Genomic DNA, 21,438 nt, shown 5'->3' on the forward strand with positions numbered 1-21,438 from the left:
TCGACCTGAGACAAATACGTGAACTGACCACAGAAGTCAAGTCATTTCGACCTCAGTCATTCCGAGGCTACGGGCAGAATGCAGATGATCGAGCAAATCCGAAATACCTTGCTGTGCTCAGTACCCAGATATCGAGACATCCGGCAAGTGCCTTGCCTCGCTTGCTTGTTGAGCATATCCAGAACAGACTGCCAGGAATGTGGCTTGTCGCGGATCGTCATGACGGGAGACTTTTGATGCCGTTGATGGCTGCGCTGAGCGCGTAGTCAAATGTCGAGCCCCGCCAGACATATTGAAGGCGCGTGTCACGAAGAGAGACATGATGTTGCGATCAAGTGCTGTGCATTCTTCGTTGGATAGAGCCGTGCTTAGGAGGTGGAGCAAGAGTTGATGTCTGTGGGTTGGAGAAAGAGCTGCACCGAATGGCCACACGGCTCCTCCCGGCACTAAATGTACCGGCCGGCGCCGACTGCCGTGACGTCGAACCCCAGCAGGGAACACTTTCACGCAACTTGTGAGACATTGCAGCAACGGCTCATCCTTTGTGAATGGAAATTTCAGCGCCGTGACCGCGCAACAAGCGGCCAGGGGAGGTATCAATGGAATGGGGGCTCTGTGCTCGTGTCTGGGTCAGCGACCTCCTTCGCAAGACGTACGTGAGCTATGCCTCTAATGGTTTCGAGATTCTTGTGGAAAGGAGTGCTGACACTACAACACACAGGGCGACTTAGACCGCATCTTAAACTCCGAGCAACCGACATATGGCACGCATGATACAGGAGGCATTATACCCCGAGATGAAGAAGAGCTGAGGAGAGAGCGCGATGCTCTTGAGTACATCACCGCTCGTGCCGCTGAGTACGTGCTATGTGAACCGGAAGGAAAGCCGCAGTACTGATGAGCACGATAGCCATATGATCGACATCATAAATCCGAGCCCGGCAGACCTTGACCAAGCCCGCATTGACGTGAGCAAGCACCGCACTTCGGACACCGGAAGCAGCTCGGCGAATGGACAGGCGCAAAACCACGAGGAAGATAGCGATGATGAGGAAGCTGCATGGCTCCGAGATCTGGAAGAGAACGATACGGATGTAGCGGCACCGCAACGAGGAAACCTCGTTATGGACATCAGTCTGCTGCGAGATACGAGTCATCAGAATTCGTCCAGGATTGAAGCAGTGCGATAGTTGGCATATGTCGCTGCTCAATCTTCTGGAAAGGCTGTGTCGTTGGCGTAAAGCTAGCGATGGTGCTTGTGTTCTGCCGCACTCGCAGCTCTGCTGCAATTCCTCAGCCACGCTGGCCTCGGGGCGCTCTCTGGGACATACGCCTCCCGGATGAAACTGGCACCGCAACACACTTCTCCAACTCTCCAGGATTGGATCGGAGACCAATGATCATTCCTTCGGTTTCGACATTATGCTCGCGTATATACGCTTCACATCCCAGCTTCGGCATTTCATTTTCTGCTATCACTGCGCCATGCTTAGATAACAATTGCTGTCTGCGCTAAGAAAACTCCACCGCGCCAGTCGAACCTCGATTTGAGCCTGTCCCGCTGTGCATGTCTTGGTCACTGGCGAGGCCTAAACTACCACAGTCGTCAACGTGAGGATCACACCCAGCAGGCATCTTTCACTGATCCACTTGGGCTCCGTCCAAAAGGTAAAGATAATCTCGCAACATTCACACCTGTGCGCGCGTTGCGCGTGTCTTCTGCGATTGAGTCTCTCAACAATCGTACGTTCGGCCACGATCGACAGTTTCGTCTCCGCTGCCTTTCTTGTATCGGAGGGACGTTGCGCCGGCTCCGTTGCCTCGTCATTGAACGCCGCCTTCGAAGGATTGCGGAAGGCAACAACCTTCTCATATAGGACGGAGAGAGCTTTCTTTCACCATAAGATGTGGTGAGGGTCAAGCCAAGTCTGCTAATTCTTGTCACCCAGAGTGTTCGCTCGCAATGGCTATTCTACCGCGCCTCATCACATCCTCCATCGTTCTTACGCTGCTCGCCAACAAATATGCGAGCACTCCGATTGGCCCTTTCTCGACTGTCGTTTTGCTCTTCCTTGCCCAGTTCGTTCTGTACCAGGCATACTCGATTCTGATATGGCCTCACTACATCAGTCAGATTCGGCACCTGCCACGTAAGTTCGCTACTGCTTCGTGAGAACTCGGAGGAGACGGCAAGTGGAAGAAGGCTGACAATAAGGCATATACCAGTCGTTCCTGAATCGCATTGGTTCTGGGGTCAGACCAAGAGAATCCTGAAAGATCCCAGTGGGACCCCAATGCGCGAATGGGTAGCCAATGTGCCGAATCAAGGATTGCTCAGATATTCTGTCTGGTTTCAGCAACGAATTCTGCTTACAACTCCAGCTGCCCTCGGAGAGGTGCTGGTAACCAAGAACTATGATTTCGTCAAGCCATGGCACTTTCGCGCTGGTCTAGGACGCATCCTTGGAAATGGTGTGCTGCTGGCTGAAGGCGACGAGCACAAAGTACAACGCAAAAATTTGTCTCCTGCTTTCGCTTTCCGCCATATCAAGGACATTGTGCCATTGTTCTGGTCCAAATCACAAGAACTCGTGGGTTGCTTAGAGCATGCATCCTCCAGCGCAATTTCTAGCGATCATGTTTCGGATCTGGAAGACGAAAACCATGAGAAAGCAGCTGCGGTACACGCTCAAGGTGCTATTGACGTTGGCAACTGGACTTCTCGTGCCACGCTCGATATTATTGGTCTGAGCGGTATGGGTCAAGACTTCAATGCGCTACAAGATCCTGACAATCGCCTGAACCGAACCTACAAGACTGTATTCAATCCAGGAAAGGCTGGAAGGTATGTCTAGGATGTGGAAAATCAGACCACTCACGTCGAGATTGTTTCGATCATGGCAGCAGCGCGGCTCATCGCATGACAACACTGACTCAATTCTTTGACAGGTTCCTACAGATTCTCGGAGTCTTTCTGCCAACCCGACTTGTCCAGCATCTGCCCATGAAACGCAACAAGGAATTGAATGCGGCATCCTTGTACATCAAACAGGTCTGCCGCGATTTAATCGCTAAGAAGCGTAGTGCTATGGCGGAGAAACGCACAAAGGACCTCGACATCATTTCTGCGGCCCTCGAATCTGGTGGCTTCAAAGATGAAGAATTGGTGAACCAAATGATGACATTTCTGGTAGCAGGGCATGAGACTACCGCCACTGCCATGGTACAGTCGACACTCTACCGTGATATCACGTTCTGCTTGCTAATCACAACCCGCAGATCTGGGCACTTTACGAACTCTGCAAACACAAAGACAAGCAACAGAAATTGCGAGAAGAGGTCCGAGCTAAGATCCCCTCGCTTGGAACTCAAGTCACGGCCGCTGCCATCGACGAATGTCATTACCTTCACGCCGTCTGCTCTGAGACCTTACGGCTCTGGGCACCCGTCAGTCTCACGATGCGAGTAGCTGACCGAGACACCACAATCCAAGGCGAACATGTTCCAAGAGGAACGACGGTAATCCTCGCGCCAGCCGCAATCAACACATCGCCACAGCTGTGGGGAGAAGACGCAATGGAATTCAAGCCGGAGCGGTGGTTGAATGCCGATGGGAAAGCCAATCAGAGAGGTGGAGCGGATTCGAATTATTCGTTCCTGACGTTTCTTCATGGCCCTAGGTCATGTATTGGGCAGAGATTCTCGCAGTATGAGCTCGCATGTCTTCTTGCTGCTTGGGTAAGTTGGACCAGGTGCTGTTACCTCGTCATGTTCTTTACTCGGCTAACGTGCGGTGTTCTAGATTGGACGATATGACACCTCGTTTGAGGAGGGGAGCGCTCTCTCCAAGGGATTGCTGGATATCAAGGTGAGTTGCGCTTGTTGCTTTGTCAGTGATCACCAAACACATGCTGACGTGCTCTAGGGAGGCATCACCGCCAAGCCAAAGGGTGGTCTATGGACGACCCTCGAGGCGGTGCCTGGATGGTGATTCAACGACAAGGAATCTGTCTACTAGTCATATATGATTTTACGGCACACAGGACCAGGCACACCGAAAGCGATTTCGCAGCCCATGACCCTTTGATTACACAACAACGTGTCACTTAGGGTTCACCCAAAGAATTTGCTGTCAATGTTACAATTTCTACTCTTGTACAGACTTTGCCATTCAGTCAATATGTATTCTGACATCCTCGATGTACCTTCGCCTTTACGCCAGACTCGGGCGGGGAGGCGGTGCCACAGTCACTATTACGGTGCTGGTTTCAACGACGATCTCTGTGCTCGCTCCTACCGGGCTTGTGTCTCCGAGCAGTGTTGGTGATGGCGTCGAAATGGACGATGACTGATTAGCGGCCGTGTCGCTCGGCACCGCGCTTCCCGCTGTGGGCGTGTTTGAAGTGCTGCTCGTTGTCGGCCGTCCTTCTGCTCCACTGGCAGACACGGATCTGGTGCTCTCCGCTGGGACGACTGACGGAACTGAACTCGACTCGGGAACATTGGCAGTCGCTGATTGATGTACTAATATGCTGTTGACAGCGAAATAGGCTTCCTGGTCACAGAAGATGCATGTCAGCATGCGGCACATCAGTCAAAAACAATTCATTTGTGGTGTTACCTTGAACGCCTGTGGGTTGTTTCCCACGTATATGTTGCAAGACGTCCATTGATTCGACGGGTCCATTACAGGGCATGAAGTATTAGAGTTGAAAGTTGGACCAGCCCACTTGTACTCGTCAGCAGAAATCTACCAAAATCAAAGGGAGACGGTTACTGACTGTGCCACAAAAATCGATGTTGAAGATCAGTTGCATGTTGCTGAAGTGCTCATCGATATTGCAGCTTCCCCCAAAATTGGCGACAGGCGTTCCGAATTCGTCTGGGTTGGGGTTCAGCGCGAGCACCGCAGGAGGGATAACAGCAGTTCGTGGGAAGAACTAGATCCTAATCGCAGCCGATGTCCACTCCATTGCGAAGACGCCCCCTCCATTTGCGTTGAAGTCGGTACCAACAGTGTTAGGCATATTTGGTGATATGTTGCAACCTTTGTATCCTTGGTCTTCCTGTGCGGTTTTCATTAGAGCGGTGTGCAATGCAGTCTCAGCGAACGACCTACACCGCAGTCGTTCGTCAGCAAAGTGCCGGTCTGCCCCGACCCGGCGATCGTGCAGTTTGGAGCGGTGTGCATGGCGAAGAGACCGTGCGAGGCATCATTCGTATATTCTATAATGTCGAGTTCGCCTACGGCTGGTCAGCTGCATGCGTGAAGGTGCCATTGTGATAACCATACCGTAGGCTGGCCAAGGAAGGGGCCCGTTTCCCAGCATCCATATTGCAGGCCAAATGCCACATACGCTGCTGGGCCTAGGCGAAGAACGTGAGCATCACATCATGATCACGGCTTCCACGAAGATGTGACTGACATGTGAGATAGATCGATAATGAACAGGCCACTAGCACACCATGTCAGATTCGAAGAATTTCTGAGGCGGGATCAGGGCGCAAGGCGCGTACTGGTTGAAAGTCTGCTTGGTGCTCAAGCGTAGACTCTTGCGGCCCTTGTTGGCATAAGGATCGTACATCTGGACCGCATCGGCGCCGAAGTATGCCACGCCATCGGTAACGTGCAACATCTGTAGCGCCTGTGCGGCTCCGCGGTCGATGTACTCGACAAAACCGAAGCTTGTGACTTGGTCAGCTCGGTTCTCATACAGCAGCCCGGCCTTTGGTTGCGCGTACGTCGGATCATACTGCGTCCAGAAGTCGAAGGCGTCAAAGAAGGTCGGCCCGCTCAGGTTAGTCTGCAGCGTGTATGGAACGGCACTGATAGCGACAGCCAGGCGGAGGACAAGAAGTGCAACGAAGGTGGTGCCCATGGTCAGTGGGTGAGATGTCTTCCTCAGCACGTCCGGTGTGAGGAAGAATTTTGCTGCTCTCGAGCAAGAAAGCCATCCTCACCCACCTGCCTACCTGCCTACAGCGCAAGATGAACGCGCCTGCTTGGTATACAAGACACGCGTCGAGCCATGAGGAAGCACGCGACCACGTGTTGGCAGCTCCGAGACAGCTGCAGACGTGGATGACGCTTTCCGACCCTGCACTTCGCGCCGCCGCCATCGGCAGTTGAGGCGCACTCCAGACCACCGCATGGATGCGACCGACGGTGTTTGTTGACCACGCCCACCGCACGCTCGCACGCTGCTCGCCTTCTCTCCACGGCCGCCTCCTCTTATCGTCGTCGCCACCACACCCGTGCGCCACCATCGTGGACCCCGCCACCGCCGCCCTTCGTCGCCTGGTGCTCCGCCGCCCGAAGCCGCACGGCCTGGGCCCCGCTGCCCGCGCAAGACTCACTCCGGCCTGCTTCCACTTACCCAGACCCAGACCCTGTTGTAGCTCTACCGAACCCTCATTTGCTCGCCGCGTACGGCTGCGCAACCTCATCAACTACCACCTTCCTTCGCCCTCCCCACGAAAAGCCGCCATGGCCGACGACATCCGCGGCGACATGACGCTGGACGAGTATGAGTTCCCACACAGGCGGCTCCGCCGCAGCATCCAGAGCAGCGACCGCACGCCATTGATCTTGGTCGCTTGCGGTTCTTTCTCACCCATTACCTTCCTCCACCTGCGCATGTTCGAGATGGCCGCCGACTACGCCCGGTTCAATACCAATTTCGAGGTTGTAGGCGCATATCTCTCATGCGTAGGCGACGCCTACAAGAAGACGGGTCTGGTCAAGGCAGAGCACAGAATCAATATGTGCACACTGGCCGTGCAACAGAGCAGCTGGATCAGCGTTGATCCTTGGGAGGCATTACACAGCGAGTATCTCGAGACGGCCAAGGTGCTTGATCATTTTGATCACGAGATCAATGAAGTGATCGGCGGAGTGGAGACCCCGGTGGGCAAGAAGAGATGCCGCATTGCTCTGCTTGCTGGAGCGGATCTGATCCAGACTATGGGCACACCCGGTGTGTGGGCCGACAAGGACATTGACTACATCTTGCGCAACTTCGGCGCCTTCATTGTTGAGGTGCGTGCCCGTGTTTGCATCTGTTCATCTGTGTTTGTTCCGGCTGACATGACTTCTAGCGTTCGGGAACCGACATCGATGAGGCCCTCGCTACCCTCGGTACATGGAAGGATAACATATGGGTCATCCAGCAACTCGTGCAGAACGACATTAGCTCGACTAAGATACGGCTGTTCAGACGACGAGACATGTCAATCCGCTACCTCGTTCCGGAACAAGTGGTGAACTACATCGAAGACCACAATCTGTACGATGAAGACGGCGCTGCTAGCAGTGGCGGAAGCAGTGAGAAGGGTAAGCGAGCCGGTGAGAGTTCCGGTGTTGCCGCGATGGAGTGATGAGGACGAATTACGATATGAACTTTTCGAAACATTAGCGCAATGGGAACGGTCTGCTTGCTACATTTCAACGCAGGACAGGCGCCAAGTACGAAGTCACGATCTTGCAAGAGCACTCGCGTGCAGGGGCCCGGTTAGAGGACATGGGCGGAACTTCTGCTGAAAAGAGTGGGACTGTGGCCGCTTCGAATCAGCTACGGATGTATGAAGGACGGTATATCCAGGGTACGAGAAGACGACGATGATGATGACAGCAATGCTTTGCCGCTTAAGCCGTCGTCAGTCTACATGTATTTGTTATTTGCAGCGCACATACATGTAATGAAGCGTCGAGGGGCCCAAAGGTGGGGCACAACAGCTGATGTCATCCACCTAAAATCAATGCTTCGAGCTCACATTAAACACTTCATGTGCCGACTGCCACTGCTCTTGCAATCTGCTCCATGCTCTCTGCACTTCAGCGTGCAAAATTGACTACCCAGCACATACTCAATACCTCCCCACGAAGACTCGCCACCATGACGGACACGTCGAAGTACCTTCTCAACCACACGATGCTCCGCGGTAAGCGTGGCTCGCGCCTCCGCCTACAAACATTGCACTGACCTTGTCCGCCTCTCAATGTAGTCAAGGACCCCCAGAAATCGGTCAAGTTCTACGAACATCTGGGGATGTCGCAAGTGAACAAGTTTTCCTTCCCGGATAACAAGTTCGATCTCTACTTCCTGGCTTATGACTCTCCCAAAGCTGCATCTCACGGCAACCACTGGACGGACCGACAGGGTATCATCGAGCTGACGCACAACTACGGCACGGAGAATGACGACTCATACAAGCCGAACAACGGCAACAAGGACCCTGGAAAGGGCTTCGGACACGTCTGTGTCTCCGTCGACAATATCCAGGCAGCTTGCCAGAGACTAGAGGACGCTGGGTACAAGTTCCAGAAGAAGTTGAAGGACGGAAGGATGCACCACAGTAAGCTTATCGTGCCTACTTCGTCTGGCTTTGAGAGATGCTGACCTTTGTGGAATAGTTGCTGTCAGTGAACACTCGTGAGCCGGAACGTAACCTTGTTGGGGCGTAACTGACATCTGTTCCATAGTTCGCTCTGGATCCGGATGACTACTGGGTTGAGATCATCGCGATGAACGATGTGGAGAAGACCGAGAACGTCAAGGAGACCGACATCTCGACCTACAGGATGAACCACACTATGATACGCGTCAAGGATAAGGACGTCAGTCTCAAGTTTTATCAAGAAGTTATGGGCATGACATTCTTGCGCGAAAGTGGTGGTTCAGACTTCACTTTGTTTTTCTTGGCATATGGTCCAAAACCTCAAAGTGACAAGTCGGCCAATGGCACGAACCCCGTTGGTATGTATATGAAAAACGTGTCTCAGATATCTTGATATCTTTCACTAACTACATTTGGCAGCTGATCGCGAAGGTATTCTGGAGTTGACCTGGAACCATGGCACAGAGAAGGAGAGCGGCAAAATGTAAGTGGAAGAATAACCTGGAGGCTTTCTCCAGGAAAGCCGAATCGGAATGAATGACATTCATCTGACTGAAAACGTCTAGTTATCATGACGGCAACAGTGAGCCACAAGGCTTTGGTCACATTTGCATCTCGGTGGATGACCTCGATGCCGCTTGCAAGAGATTCGAAGAGCAGGGAGTGGAATGGAAGAAGCGACTCACTGATGGACGCATGAAGAATGTAAGGCACCGAGATCCCACTATTGCGACATTTGATACTTCTGTGGCCGCATGCTGACTTAATGCTCTAGGTGGCGTTCATTCTCGATCCGGATGGATATGTGAGTACTTCCGCAAAGATAGATCTTCCATACAGTGCATCAGCTAACACGATTTCAGTGGATCGAGGTTATCCAAAACGAGCGCTACAAGCCAGCTCCAGGCAATTACTAGCGATCGCAAAAGAGGAACGAATGTAACGACGATACGTACCAGAAGTGGAGCATAGTATGCAGCCAGACTCCTGTAAATGAAATTGGAAGGAAAAGGCTGGAATTGTGAAAGCCTACATTGAGACCGAAAGTCCGCGCGAGAACCATGACATGAATCGCAAAAAAATTCTAAGTATATCCTACTTTAGCTACTGTCGCTGTGTTGAACTTGGGTCAAACGAAGAGCATCGTACTACTGGGTTGAAAGCGCAGGGGACAGCGCGGCTCTCATTTATAGCGCCACAATGCCTACTTCGAAGAGACCACTCTCATTCAGTAAGTCCTGCTTGACAGCGTCGTCGATAGCACGATCCACGCCAAGAATCATCAGAGCTTCGTTCTCTTTGCCGTCGAGACTCGGCACTTCATCCGCTGCTGCACCAACAGGAGGTTTGCCCTCGTCGATAGGAGCAACACTCATGAACTTGATATTCACGCCTGCAACGCCAAGTTTCGATCCCACAGCGCCAATCTTGCCAGGGGAGTCGAAGTTCCTGCAGATGAGAAGAGTGCCTTCTGGCACGAATTGGGTGCTGAAACGGCCCAGTCTCGAAATGTACGGAGTGTTGTTTGAAACGAAGCCAGAGATGACCTGGTCTTCGAGCTTCTTGACGCGTCCTGTGGAGGTACGTTCGATTTCTGGGCGAGTGGTCCTGCTTGCGGAGGGTGATCTAGGATCACGGCGAGCACGGAGAGTCACAGATGCGGAGTAACCCTCTGAGCCTTCGACTTTATCCCGAGCACGTTGCTCATTGACCAGGATACCACGCTCTTTAGCGACGAGCTCGGCATTGACGATGTTGATATTGGTATTCTCGGCACTGGTGATAGGCTGCAGGAGACCTTTAATAAGTGCAGCGAAAAGAGGCTTGGTCGTGTTCGTGCTAGCAAGGGAACCCTCGTAGGTCAGATCGAACGTTGTACGCATACGCTGAGCGGTATTGGAAGGGCCGAAGTGTTGTGTGTACAGACTGCCTATCTTCTCCAGAAGCGACACGAAAGGTGCAAGAGTCCGGAATTCTTCGGCCAGAATGATCGGTGCGTTGACTGCGCTTCGAGGAAGCTGGCCTGAGAGAATGGAAAGGCATTGTTCGCACACGTCGATCGAGACATTTTCCTGGGCCTCTACAGTCGACGCGCCAAGATGTGGTGTTGCGACAACTTTGGGATGAGCGATCAACTTCGAGGCTGCGTCATCTTCCTTCGGAGGCTCAGTAGAGAAGACGTCGACACCAGCGCCAGCGATGATGCCTTCTTCCAGGGCCTGGCATAGGGCTGCTTCGTCAATGATACCACCACGAGCTACATTGAGTACTCGTGCGGTCTTCTTCATTTTTGAGAGCTCAGGAATGCCGATCATGCCGCGCGTGGATGCAATCATCGGGGTGTGAATAGTAAGGAAATCGGCCTGCGCCAGTAGTTCATCCAGTGAGTCCACGAGCTCCACGTTTGCTGCAGCAGCTGCAGTGACATTGGCATAGGGATCGTACGCCACGAGGTTCATTCCCAAGCCGCCAGCAGAACGAGCAACTGTCAGGCCCACTTTTCCCAAGCCAAGAACACCGAGCGTTTTGCCCTTAACCTCGACACCTACGAGCTTGCTCCGTTCCCATTTGCCAGCTTTGATCGAAAGTGACGCTGCTCCAATGTTACGGGCAACGGCCATCATCAAAGCAATCGTGTGCTCAGCTGCAGCGTTGATATTTCCCTGTGGACTGTTGACGACAATGATGCCAAGTTTTGTGGCCTGCACCTATGAGCTGTCGTTGAGTGAAAGTAGTTGAGATGAATCTACGTACCGCCTCCAAATCCACGTTATCAACTCCCACTAAACGCAAGTGTCAGCAAAATCTTACAACAGTCAGCAATTGGGATGCGAACCTCCAGCTCTGGCAACAACACGCCTGTAGCGAGCACGTGCAGGTCAGTTTTGTGTTTCTAATCCTCAATGTGTCGCGTGTGAATGTTCATACAACTTCTTGCCAGCTGCTAGCAGCTGTGCTGTCACTTTGGTCTCTGATCGTATGATCAAAGCATCATATTCGCCAATGATCTCTTCCAATTGTTCTGGCGTCAGGCCTTTCTTCTCGTGTACTTCGAGGGAGGCTTGTAGCAACTTCAGGCCATCTGGAGAAACTTTTTCAGGAATGAGGACCTTGGGCCTGGCGTGGCCGTTTACGAGCTGTGCTGCACTCATGGCGGCTGAGCAAGTCCCGTACCGAAGGACGTCTGAGAGTCGTTCTGACACGAATAGAGTCGATGTAGATTGTTTTGTTAGAAAGTAGTCGTCACGTCGCCCGGTTTGTTTCGATGACCGATGCCGGCAATCAGCAAGTTTCAAATGTACCAGTAGGCTTGTGCGATATGCAGATCCCAAAGCCAAAAGCCCAGACTCATAAGCACCGTGTGAGAGCTCACCCCACCCCACATCCCCCGCCACGCCAAACGAGCACCATTGGCGCTAAATCGTTCGTTGATATTCTGAGCGCTGCTGTGTAAAGCATCGCTTCTTGGAACAATTTGTCGTCTCAAAATGTTATCGAGCCCTCGGGCATTCGAAAGCCAGTCGCCTCAAAGTCTCGAAGAATGACATCAGCCAGCCCGTCAAGCTTCTTTCGCTGCAGCTTCAACGCATTCGAGCCGCCTTTGCTGACGTTCGTGTCTGATGCTACGTTTGACGTGGCCGAAGAGTCTCCCGCAGTTTGGTTTGACTGCAGCCGAGCGCCATTTGCGCCTTCTGCTGTGATCGTTTTCACAAAGACCGCTCGTCTGGGTGGCACACCACCCTCCAAGACCAGAAGAAGCTGTTTCTGTATCTGGCGCATGATGATATTTGACACTTCTGATTCTATGATCAGCGTATGCAAGGGATTCTGCTCGCCGTCCTCCCGGATCTCGCCCGGATAGTCTGCTCCATTGTCTCCTCGTGCATCCTGGGAGCGGTGTTCTTGCCAGCAGATGGCGGCGATTGCGGCTTGTTTGCGCAAATCGTTGATGTCCACGGGCTGACTGTACGCCAACAAAGTCCCATTCGGCGTCATGAGGTACCAGCGCTTGCACAGCTTGCCATCACGGTTGCGCGACAGCAGCTCGTTGATGGCCTTGGAGTTGAGCATGCTGCGCACTGCAGTAGTGGTCGCCAAGTCAGACTGCGAATTCGGTGAACATGAAATGTCTGTCCCTCCAGCAGGTCGTGGATTGTGATGCACGTGGAATCCACCTCGTCTTGGTAGAGTTGCTCTCACCTCCACAGTCGACGGATGGCGCCCGACAGCTACAAGGGGTTTAGCTTCCTTGGCAAACCTACCGACTTCTCCCCTCGTTAAGGTCAGTCCTTTACGACCAATTGCCTATCCATGCGGGACGGAGGGCGCGTGTGGAGGCATATCGGACACAAATGAGCCTACGCGCAAGTTGTCATGCAGGCTTCCAGCTTGTGATAGACCACTTTGCACCAACCTGGCATTCTTAAAAGAGCTGCCCATCCGCCAGCGGTGAACTTCACCTGAATTGACCAACATTCCCGACTTCCACTTGAGCGGAGGTATGCAGGTGTGAATGGCGCAGCTAAGGTTGGAGTATCCAGAAGGTAGAGCATGAATGTGCGAAGAGTCTCTCCGTGGTGGGGCATATCTGTACTGCGAGCAATGCTCCGTCTTCACACGAGCGGAGACAAGACAGAGGGCACAGCAAGTATCTGCATAGAACTCGTTGGCGCTTACCTCCTAGGAGGCATGATGGAGTTCGATCTTCTCCTCCTCTTCCTGAACGCAGGCCATCAATGTGTGGTTAGGAGTCACTGATGGAGCGGCGTTTGCGCGTGCCAAGTCGAGCTCGCAGCGGTGAACTGTATTGGCCGCACGATGAGAGCGAGCGAAGACGCACACGCTCACCAGTTTCACGACGATTCGCTGCATCTCTCAAGTCGACCTACGTGTGTCCATTGCCATAAGCATCGGAGCGGAAGAGCGCCGTGTAGTCTACCGTCGGAGCGCATGTGCCAAGGCCCGGCCCATAGGTAGTTCGGGCTTCCTCTGGACACTGACAGCATCGTCCAGACGCCGAAGCGAGCACGTCTGTCTGTCGCAATCACCACCCACTCACCCACTCCTCCTCCTCCGCTGCTGGCCGGCGCTTGTCTTTCTCGCAGTCACGGCCGCGCACCCTTCACGCTCGCACGAACACGAACACGCTCGACACGACCCGCCCCGCCCACAACGACCGTCCGACGCGCTCATGGGGCTCTCATCCATGGATTGACATGACTGAACACCATCACCACTTCCATCGCCCACCGCCCACCTCGCACACCTCGCACACCAGGTACGATCGCTCTCTGCGGCCGTCTGCCCGCGCTCCACCGTCGCCAGAGCGGACTTCAACGCCGCCGCTGCCACTGCCTCGCTGCTGCTGCTGCTGCTGCTGCCGTCGCCGTCACCGCTCGCACCAACTTCAGCGGCAGTGTGCACATCTGACTGGAGTCTGCGGATAGCAGCTGCCCTTCTTATTGTGTCCTGCCACCATCCTTTACATCCTCAGTCTGACTCTCATGCCTCAAAGCCAACGAGTGACGCGCTCCGCGACAGCGAGGCTGCACGCCGACTCCGTCGACAACAACAGCTCCGCCGCCCTCACCTCCGCCGCCTCGTCGAGCAGCACGGCAACCTCTCCTGCTACCACTACCCAGCAGCTGCCACCCGCCGACTCTACCACCTTCGGCACTCCGCCGACTCGTGCCACGCCTGCACCCCGCAAACGCAAGGCCGCCACCACCGACCCCACGCCGCCCACTGCTCGTGAGCAACGCAAGACCAAGCGTCCTCGCGGCACCACGCTTCCTGACACAACGGACCCGCTGGCCGAGCCAGATACCGCCCCTACATCAGTTGAGGCGGTACCAAAGCGAGGCAAGCGGGCTGTAGCCGCCGTTATGTCCACTGGGTCTGCTGCACCATCACGGTCCAGCCGTCGAGGCAGAGCTGACATGGACAGTCCGAACTCTGGTTCCTCCGCCGACACATCGCCCCAGCAAGTCCCGCGTGACTCCTCTCGCCGTAAATCGAGTCGCCGCAAGTCTAAAGAAGGTGGGACCAGCAAGTTGGCAAGCCTCCCCCAGCCTGCTGATGTGCGATCAGACACAGCCACGACAGCATCCGCAGCACCGAGCAGAAAACCTCGCAAAAGCTCTCGCAAAGACCAAGATGTCCTGATGAAAGATGTAGAAGAGAAGCCAACAGACCCCTCGCTAGGCTTGGAGGACAATGACCCAATGCGACAAGATGCTGAAGTAGGAGCCGACGGGACCGACGATTCGCCACCTCCGGATCAAGGTATGAGTGCACAGGATGAACTCGATGCTTTGGATCGTGGGGGCGACCCTTTCGGTTCTGGCTATCTCTCAAGGTTTGGGAATCATCCAGGCCTTCACAGCAGCTTAAGAGCACTGAGTGGTATCGTCTCTGGCACACACAGCCGTCTCCGGAATATCTTGGAACAGTTGCGGACCAAAGAGGATCCCTCAGTCCAGATGATTGCCCTGCAAGAGTTGTCCGAGCTCCTCCTGATCTCAAACGAAGATAATCTTGCGGGGCACTTTGCTCCCGATCAGTACGTCAAAGAGCTTGTGACATTGATGCAGCCGAACGAATTCACCGGCGAGGAGAATCCGGAGATCATGTTACTTGCCTGCCGTTGCATCGCCAACATGATGGAAGCACTGCCTGCATCGACAGCCAGCGTTGTGTATGGAGGCGCAGTGCCCGTGCTTTGCCAGAAGCTCCTCGAAATCCATTTCATTGATCTTGCGGAACAAGCATTGAGCACGCTTGAGAAGATCTCAGTGGAGTTCCCATCGTCAATTGTTCGCGAAGGAGGCTTGACCGCATGCCTAACTTATCTCGACTTTTTTCCCACCAGCACGCAGCGGACTGCTGTGGTTACTGCCGCCAACTGCTGCCGCAACATTCCAGAGGAGTCTTTCCCGACTGTGCGCGATGTGATGCCGATTCTTCTCAACACGCTCGGTAGCAGCGATCAGCGGGTTGTGGAACAAGCCTCGCTATGCGTCTCCCGCGTCGTTGACAGCTTCAAGTACCATGATAGCAAGCTGGAGGAGCTGGTCAGCGCGGATCTGCTTAAAGCTATCTTGCGCCTCTTATTGCCAGGCACGACCAACATGATTGGACCTAGCATTCACACACAATTTCTTCGCGTTCTGTCAACGACTGCTCGTGCAAGCTCGGCGCTATCCGTCGAACTACTGAAAATGGATGTGGTTGACACCCTTTACCAGATTCTTACTGGTGTCTCCCCTCCGAGCGGCCTCGAAGGAGTGGCGGCTCGGATTGACAAGAATGTGATAATGCAAGCCATTATTCGCACTCCTCGCGAACAGATCTTCGAGACTTTGAACGTCATCTGCGAGATATTGCCAACTGTCTCGCAAGAGAGTCTGACGTTCCTGGACGACCTCAAGGATGCAGGCTACACTGGTCCAGATCGCGTTTCGATGTCGACGCGCTCGAAGACCGCACCCAACGACAAACGTGTCGAATTGCTCAAAGGCTGCCCAGAAGAGGTCAAGCGCTTTGCCATCATTCTGTTTCCTACATTGATGCATGCATACACAAGCACTGTGAATCTCGCGGTCCGGCAGAAAGTCTTGACTGCACAGCTCAAGATGCTCTCCAATCTGGACACGGACATTCTCGAAGAAGCGCTTCGTGGTGTACCTTATGCATCGCACCTCGCATCCATCCTCTCTCAGCAGGACAATGCGTCCTTGGTCACATTCGCTTTGCAAGCTGCAGAACTCCTTTTGAAGCGACTGGAGTCGGTATACCGCCCGCAGTTCTACCGTGAAGGCGTAATTGCAGAAATATCGAAACTGGCAGAGCGCGAGCTGCACAGGGTCGACAAGGCCGAGGAGACGACGCAGCAGGGAGATGAAGATGTTCCGGCGCCTGAGACCGAGGAGCCGCGAGAAGAAGAGCATGATGAGCGCAATCAAGAAGGTGGCGAGCCAGAACCAATTGAGGTTGATGTAGACGAAGACGAGGAGGACAATGAGGATCGGGATGGCGGTGCCGGCGATGAAGATGATGACGACGACCAGGACGAACATCGTGAAGCCAACGACGACGACGACGATGATGATGAGGACGACGAGGAAGCTGAGCGACGAATCGCACGCGAGCTATCGTTGGATTCAATGCCATCTCCACACCCAACTCACCGCCTGGCCGATCCTCAGGACGTGATCACTCTCCGAGCACGACGTTTCATGGAAGTGCATGGCGATGGAGGAAGCGAGGACCTACGTTCGAAGGCGATGCAAGTACTCAGTGACATCAGATCGCTCGCAGAGGATCTGAAAGCCGCTTATGCCACGTCCACAAGTGGAAACGGAACATCACTCTTCAAGAAACTGGCGCAGTATTTCGAAGGCGATGCAATTGATAGCATCACGAGCTACGAACTGATGACGTCTGGTATTGTCGACGTGTTGCTGGAAATGTTCAACAACAAGAATGAAGAAGCCGCGGCGAAGGCACGAGCAGATTTCCTTGAGATATTCATGGAAGACGGGGCCGCTGGATCTGTGCAGTCTGAGATCGAATCTTCGTCGACGCCATTCGGCGCACTTGTGCACAAGCTGCAAGAGTTGCTCAGCCGCGCGGAACATTTTGAAGTCATTACCGTCCACCAAAATGCATTTGAGAGCAATCGAGGAAGTGCAGCTTCGATGCTCGCAAAGCAACTGCGATTAAAATTGGTCGCTGACGATGAGTCCGGTATTCCGCGACCCTACCGCAGTATCATGGTGTCCATCCACGCGATTGCCACGTTCAAGGCATTGGATGATTACCTCCGACCTCGTATCAGCCTTGCTGATCGCCCTCGTGGCGCCCGACGTGGCGACATGTCCAGCGCGATGGCCGCATACGCTGCAGCAATGGCCAGCAGGGGTGATCGAGATTTGCCCCCACCGCCTGCACTTCCAGCTCTGGGAAGCTCTAGCTTACCGACAAGAAGCGCTGGCAAGAAGAGCTCCAGAAAGACGAAGGCTGAGCAGTCGGCACAACCAGAACTTGACAAGAGCGAAGAAAGCACCACTAAGCTGCGTCGGTCATCTAGGCGTCAGTCCGCACAGGCTTCATCGACATCTGCACAACCCCCACCGGAGTCACCTGTTCCGGCCGAGCATCAAGATGCACTTCGAGGGCTCGAATGCGCAGACGAAACGCAAATTTCCGACGATGGAGACGACGAGGAAATGGAGGCCGAGCTTGACGCACTCGTTGATGATCTGGAAGATGGCGCCTTGGAACGAGACGAACCTGATCCTTCGGCGGTTAGCGTTGAGGTTGCGAATTCTGGAAAGGTGACTGCGCGCACGGAAGATGGGGCCAGGGTCGCTACGCCATCTCAAGGTGCGTCAACTCCCTCGGGCATCGAACGCATGTCTGCATCGGCGAGGTTGGCTGCTGCTCGCGAGTTGCTATCGACGCCGACGTCGTCCATGCGCGGCGCCATGTCTTATGCCTCTGCATTGCAGCAGCCCCCTCAGGACTGGCACATTGAGTTCAGCGTCAATGGCCAACCTATTGCCAGCGATACTACCATTTACCGAGCATGTCACTTCAGCCAAGCACAGGGCGAAGAGGTTTCTAGTCGCAGCATCTGGTCTGCCACTCACACAATTTCGTTTAAGAAAGTGCCTGGACCACCACCCAAGGATCGCGATACACCATCGCCACCTTCCTCCACCGACGAAACATCAACTATCGACGGTCTTCCTGCTTCCTTGAACAAGCATCCAGTGACCGCAGCCATACTTCGTCTGATGAGCATCTTGCACGACTTGAATGCGCACATCGACGATGTTTTGGCAGAGAGTAAAGGCGTGCATAAAGTCAATGCGCAGCCGGCGTCCCTGTTCGTCAACTCCAAATTGACCGCGAAACTAAACCGTCAGCTGGACGAGCCATTGATCGTGGCCAGCCAGTGCCTGCCTAGTTGGAGCGAAGATCTGGCGCGTCTGTACCCGTTCCTGTTCCCGTTCGAGACTCGCCATCTCTTCGTCCAGTCCACCTCCTTTGGCTACTCCAGGCTCATGACTCGATGGCAGAATGGTCAGGAGAACGAATCTCGGCGCCACCGAGACGAGCGCCCATTCTTGGGTAGAGTTCAGCGCCAGAAAGTCCGCATTTCGCGAAGCCGAATCTTGGAGTCCGCGATTAAAGTGATGGAGCTGTATGGGAGTTCTTCCAGCGTTCTGGAGGTAGAGTACTTTGAGGAGGTCGGGACTGGCCTTGGACCTACTCTCGAATTCTACTCCACCGTCTCCAAGGAGTTCTCAAAGAAGAAGACAAAGCTGTGGCGTGAGAACGAGTCGGCTGATGGTGACGAATTTGCTTTTGGCAAGCGAGGTTTGTTCCCAGCGCCCATGAATGAAGAAATGGCGAGGAATGAGAACGGCCAACGGGTTCTGCACCTCTTCAAGATGCTTGGCAAGTTCGTCGCTCGCTCAATGCTGGACTCTCGCATCATTGATGTGTCCTTCAACCCCACGTTTTTCCGCATCCGAGAGGGTTCAACCACGGTCAACCCATCACTGGGTGCAGTGGCTGCGGTTGATGCGGATCTCGCGAAATCTCTGAAAATACTGCGCAAATACGCCAGCGCGAAACAGCGCATCGAGGAGGACGCCGATTTGACGCCAAGCGAGAAGAGCGACAAGATCGAGCAGATTCGCATCAACGACGCGAAGATAGAGGATCTGGCGCTTGATTTCACGCTCCCCGGTTATCCTAACATTGAGCTCCTGCCAAATGGCGCCACCATCAACGTCACGATTGAAAATGTCGCACAATACATCAAGAAAGTCATCGACTTCACGCTGGAGACGGGCGTCCAGAGACAAATCGATGCCTTCCGTGCTGGGTTCACACAGGTCTTCCCGTACTCAGCATTGCGTGCATTCACACCCGACGAGCTCGTTATGCTCTTCGGTCGCGTGGAGGAAGATTGGTCGCTCGAGACCCTGATGGACTCTATCAAGGCCGACCACGGCTACAATCTGGACAGCAAGAGCGTCCGCAACCTACTGCAAGTCATGTCGGAATTTCCACCACAGTCGAAGCGCGACTTCCTGCAATTCGTTACGGGTAGCCCGAAGCTGCCAATAGGAGGTATGTTCCAGCTCAAAATGTCTTTGACGAGATATTTGTATACTGACTCACATGTTCCAGGTTTCAAATCGCTCACACCGATGTTCACTGTGGTATGCAAGCCAGCTGAACCTCCACATGGCTCCGACGATTTCTTGCCCAGCGTAATGACGTGCGTCAACTACCTCAAGATGCCAGACTACAGCACGCTCGAGGTGCTCCAGCAGAGACTCGATACAGCGATTAAGGAAGGACAGGGAGCCTTCCATCTTTCATAGACGAAGCAAAGCATCAAGTGCCACAGGAGGCACAAGGACTAGATTACTCGCTCACGTCGGCATGGCTATGGGAAGTATGAAGTGCAGGGAAGCACGTAATGAGACCACGCATAGCTCATCAGGACCAAGCCTGAGTGAGACTCATGAACAAGATGAGCAATGGTCGTTGGCAAAAAGCGGCTCTGTACATCAGTAATTTCATCTTGTTACACTGAGACTCAGTATTCCATTGCATCCTCAAACAAGCCTCGCAGTTGTTCCCGCTCTGCGGATTGATCGTGCATCTCCAAGTTTGGTGCCAGCATCAACACGCGTGCTTGCGGCATCGTGCCTTCGACCAGCGCATCGATGTGTTCACTCTTGAAACCCAAATGCTTCAGACCCCGCGGTTGGTCGCCCAAGTCCACCAAGAATTTCGCCAGCGCCTCTGACAATACTTCGCCCGCGCTCTCCTTCTTTACATTCGAGATATCCACGCCGAACGCTTCAGCAGCTGCCAAGTGGCGTTCCGGGTTCGAGGCGCCAGTGAACTTGAATACGGCAGGAGCGCTCACGGCGACTGAGACTCCGTGAGGGATGATGGGAGTTTGTACTTGATAGCCTGCGTGCTGATATCCTGGATTCTGGCTTGAGATGGGATAGGACATGCCGTGGCACAGGTGCACACCTGCATTTCCGAAACCTACACCGGCGAGGGTCGCGGCGAGAAGCATTTTCGATTGTGCTTCAAAGTCATCTGGATCTTTGACCGCTCGGGGGAGGTACTTGACGGTATCTCGCAGGGCCTGAAGAGAGAAAATGTCGCTGATGGGGTTCGCTCCTTGGTAGGCCGGCCGGTTGATGGGGTTTGTGGGTCGTGGTACACGTTCGTGGTATGGGATGGCGGTCCAGGATTCCAGACTGTGGCAAAGAACGTCGAGACCAGAAGAGGCGTGGACTGCGGAGGGCATGGTTCGGGTGTTGTAAGGATCGCATATGCCCAGTGTGGGCTTCAAATTTCTATGCGCGATACCAGTCTTTGATTTCTTGCTGACGAGATCGAAGATGGCTGTGCCTGTGGTTTCAGATCCAGTTCCTGCAGTGGTTGGAACGGCAATCAGTGGCTTCAGCTTTGAAGTGATGGGCTGGCCTTTGCCGAGCGGCGCATTGACAAAGTCGAGGAATTCGGCGTCCGGAAAGGTCGTGTACAAGTTCATAAGCTTGGCCGTGTCAATGACACTACCACCTCCCACAGCGAGAAAAGCATCGGGCTGGTACGGTTTGGCGTAATCGATTGCTTCCCGGATCGAGTAGTCTTTGGGCTCAACTTTGACTTTTTCATAGACATCGTATGCAATGCCCTCGCGCTCAAGGCCTTCTACGACCTGTTTCATGGCGTCCAGCTTCAAAACGGTGGAATCTGTCACGACCATGACTTTCTTGGCTCCGAGATTGGTAAAGTCCATGCCAACTTCCTTGGTGCATCCTGGACCGAATCGAATACTGGAAGCCGCCATTTCGAACGCATATTCTTTCTGCTGAGATTGATCGACTGGTGTAGCAAGTTTCCGCATTCGACCAGCATAAGGACTATGCGGGTGGTGATGATGTCCAGGATTGGCATGGGCTGGACACGAGCATGTTCCTGAATTCACTG

The 21,438-nt window shown here is 53.9% G+C and overlaps 10 protein-coding genes across 10 annotated transcripts; 5 read left to right on the plus strand and 5 right to left on the minus strand.

The window, feature by feature from the left end:
- Positions 1-604: 604 nt before the first annotated feature.
- RHO25_001134 (uncharacterized protein) lies at positions 605-1,190 on the plus strand (the record flags this gene model as incomplete). Its single annotated transcript, XM_023593742.2, has 3 exons — positions 605-652; positions 722-858; positions 911-1,190. 3 exons carry the CDS (start codon positions 605-607, stop codon positions 1,188-1,190), a joined length of 465 nt encoding a protein of 154 aa, XP_023460330.1.
- A 773-nt stretch (positions 1,191-1,963) lies between these two features.
- RHO25_001135 (uncharacterized protein) lies at positions 1,964-3,991 on the plus strand (the record flags this gene model as incomplete). Its single annotated transcript, XM_023593743.1, has 6 exons — positions 1,964-2,150; positions 2,227-2,845; positions 2,950-3,223; positions 3,280-3,738; positions 3,803-3,868; positions 3,926-3,991. The coding sequence occupies 6 exons, from the start codon at positions 1,964-1,966 to the stop codon at positions 3,989-3,991; spliced, it is 1,671 nt and encodes a 556-aa protein (XP_023460329.1).
- Positions 3,992-4,213: 222 nt separating this feature from the next.
- RHO25_001136 (uncharacterized protein) lies at positions 4,214-5,879 on the minus strand (the record flags this gene model as incomplete). The annotated part of the gene is made up of 8 exons (XM_023593744.1): positions 4,214-4,555; positions 4,622-4,729; positions 4,782-4,940; positions 5,016-5,066; positions 5,120-5,244; positions 5,294-5,367; positions 5,427-5,456; positions 5,518-5,879. The coding sequence occupies 8 exons, from the start codon at positions 5,877-5,879 to the stop codon at positions 4,214-4,216; spliced, it is 1,251 nt and encodes a 416-aa protein (XP_023460328.1).
- Positions 5,880-6,487: 608 nt separating this feature from the next.
- RHO25_001137 (uncharacterized protein) lies at positions 6,488-7,377 on the plus strand (the record flags this gene model as incomplete). The annotated part of the gene is made up of 2 exons (XM_023593745.2): positions 6,488-7,039; positions 7,099-7,377. 2 exons carry the CDS (start codon positions 6,488-6,490, stop codon positions 7,375-7,377), a joined length of 831 nt encoding a protein of 276 aa, XP_023460208.2.
- Positions 7,378-7,895: 518 nt separating this feature from the next.
- RHO25_001138 (uncharacterized protein) lies at positions 7,896-9,314 on the plus strand (the record flags this gene model as incomplete). The annotated part of the gene is made up of 8 exons (XM_065602078.1): positions 7,896-7,941; positions 8,005-8,355; positions 8,414-8,418; positions 8,483-8,756; positions 8,818-8,881; positions 8,964-9,102; positions 9,173-9,202; positions 9,261-9,314. 8 exons carry the CDS (start codon positions 7,896-7,898, stop codon positions 9,312-9,314), a joined length of 963 nt encoding a protein of 320 aa, XP_065458150.1.
- Positions 9,315-9,584: 270 nt separating this feature from the next.
- RHO25_001139 (uncharacterized protein) lies at positions 9,585-11,021 on the minus strand (the record flags this gene model as incomplete). The annotated part of the gene is made up of 1 exon (XM_065602079.1): positions 9,585-11,021. One exon carries the CDS (start codon positions 11,019-11,021, stop codon positions 9,585-9,587), a length of 1,437 nt encoding a protein of 478 aa, XP_065458151.1.
- A 16-nt stretch (positions 11,022-11,037) lies between these two features.
- RHO25_001140 (uncharacterized protein) lies at positions 11,038-11,549 on the minus strand (the record flags this gene model as incomplete). The annotated part of the gene is made up of 3 exons (XM_065602080.1): positions 11,038-11,180; positions 11,234-11,256; positions 11,326-11,549. The coding sequence occupies 3 exons, from the start codon at positions 11,547-11,549 to the stop codon at positions 11,038-11,040; spliced, it is 390 nt and encodes a 129-aa protein (XP_065458152.1).
- A 331-nt stretch (positions 11,550-11,880) lies between these two features.
- RHO25_001141 (uncharacterized protein) lies at positions 11,881-12,468 on the minus strand (the record flags this gene model as incomplete). The annotated part of the gene is made up of 1 exon (XM_023593747.2): positions 11,881-12,468. One exon carries the CDS (start codon positions 12,466-12,468, stop codon positions 11,881-11,883), a length of 588 nt encoding a protein of 195 aa, XP_023460326.1.
- Positions 12,469-13,901: 1,433 nt separating this feature from the next.
- RHO25_001142 (uncharacterized protein) lies at positions 13,902-19,802 on the plus strand (the record flags this gene model as incomplete). Its single annotated transcript, XM_023593749.2, has 2 exons — positions 13,902-19,545; positions 19,606-19,802. 2 exons carry the CDS (start codon positions 13,902-13,904, stop codon positions 19,800-19,802), a joined length of 5,841 nt encoding a protein of 1,946 aa, XP_023460324.2.
- A 218-nt stretch (positions 19,803-20,020) lies between these two features.
- RHO25_001143 (uncharacterized protein) lies at positions 20,021-21,355 on the minus strand (the record flags this gene model as incomplete). The annotated part of the gene is made up of 1 exon (XM_023593751.2): positions 20,021-21,355. One exon carries the CDS (start codon positions 21,353-21,355, stop codon positions 20,021-20,023), a length of 1,335 nt encoding a protein of 444 aa, XP_023460335.2.
- Positions 21,356-21,438: the final 83 nt, after the last annotated feature.

This window comes from Cercospora beticola, chromosome 1, assembly GCF_033473495.1.
Source record: "Cercospora beticola chromosome 1, complete sequence".
Lineage (NCBI taxonomy): Eukaryota > Fungi > Ascomycota > Dothideomycetes > Mycosphaerellales > Mycosphaerellaceae > Cercospora > Cercospora beticola.